This window comes from Perkinsus marinus (genome assembly GCF_000006405.1).
Source record: "Perkinsus marinus ATCC 50983 genomic scaffold scf_1104296934476, whole genome shotgun sequence".
In the NCBI taxonomy this organism is placed as follows: domain Eukaryota; phylum Perkinsozoa; order Perkinsida; family Perkinsidae; genus Perkinsus; species Perkinsus marinus.
Window position 1 is genome coordinate 1 of NW_003214771.1, and position 977 is coordinate 977.

Here is a 977-nt window from a genome sequence, read left to right on the forward strand (position 1 = left end):
CCCTCGAATAACACACTGCCCGACAACTGCAGACAGTTACGCGCCGCAGCTGGGTGGGTAAACAAACTGACAAAAGGACATTTAAATGATGCAGGTATGGGTATATGTAGGATGAATGGTGACGCCTAGTTCGGCGTGAAGCAATTCGATGATAATAGCCCCTATAAAGCTGCCGAATACGATTCGAATTATACGGCCGAACCATCCTCTCCAACAATTGCTCCACTTCGGCTGTATGATAATTTGTCTACCCTCCACTAAACTCCCATCAATCCTATTTCATTATCATTGGACTGTAGCTACTGATCCTCTATACAGTTGACGGAACACTAATTTGGAATGCATCACGATTGAGGACGTCAAAGAGTAGTTAAACTGTGTGAGGATGGACACCCATAGCGAGCCTCAAATATATGATGGATACCTCTCGCTAGGATGGTGCTAAAAGCCGCATTCACCCCTCAAGCCTACCGTGCATAAAGTTGCCATTTCCCACTCGGCATTCGATCACCTTCTCGCCAAGGACCGCCTCAATATGATGCCGAACCTACACGGGAACTCAGAAATAGTCATACCACTCCTTCGCTGCATCCTACCGCGACGGCCATAGCAGGGGCAAATCCGAATACCGTAACCCAACATCCTGAGGGCCGTCCAGCGCCCATCGCCGAAAGCCCACCTAGAGATGCTCCGGCGCTCGCCAAGGGACCAAACTAAAGACGCGAAATAACACAACAGATGACCACAGTAGCGAACATCCAATCTCGAAATCTGGGAACAACTCTCCCTACTACTCCCACATCATCAGCTGTATACGCGCCGCTCCTATTGTGCACAATTCCACTCGTGTCCAACAGCCCTCTAGCACCACCACCTGCTGGTCCTCCCTTAGTAGGGAAGCTTGAAAACATCTGACAAAGAAGCTCTCTTAATACATAGTAACAACAGTGTTGTTGTTATTGTTCATCAAGCCACTC

General features: G+C 48.6%; 1 protein-coding gene across 1 annotated transcript; it reads right to left on the reverse strand.

Annotated features, from left to right (window-relative positions):
• Positions 1 to 454: 454 nt before the first annotated feature.
• On the reverse strand, positions 455 to 911 carry Pmar_PMAR016817 (hypothetical protein; the record flags this gene model as incomplete). The annotated part of the gene is made up of 3 exons (XM_002784852.1): positions 455 to 547; positions 597 to 713; positions 801 to 911. 3 exons carry the CDS (start codon positions 909 to 911, stop codon positions 455 to 457), a joined length of 321 nt encoding a protein of 106 aa, XP_002784898.1.
• Positions 912 to 977: the final 66 nt, after the last annotated feature.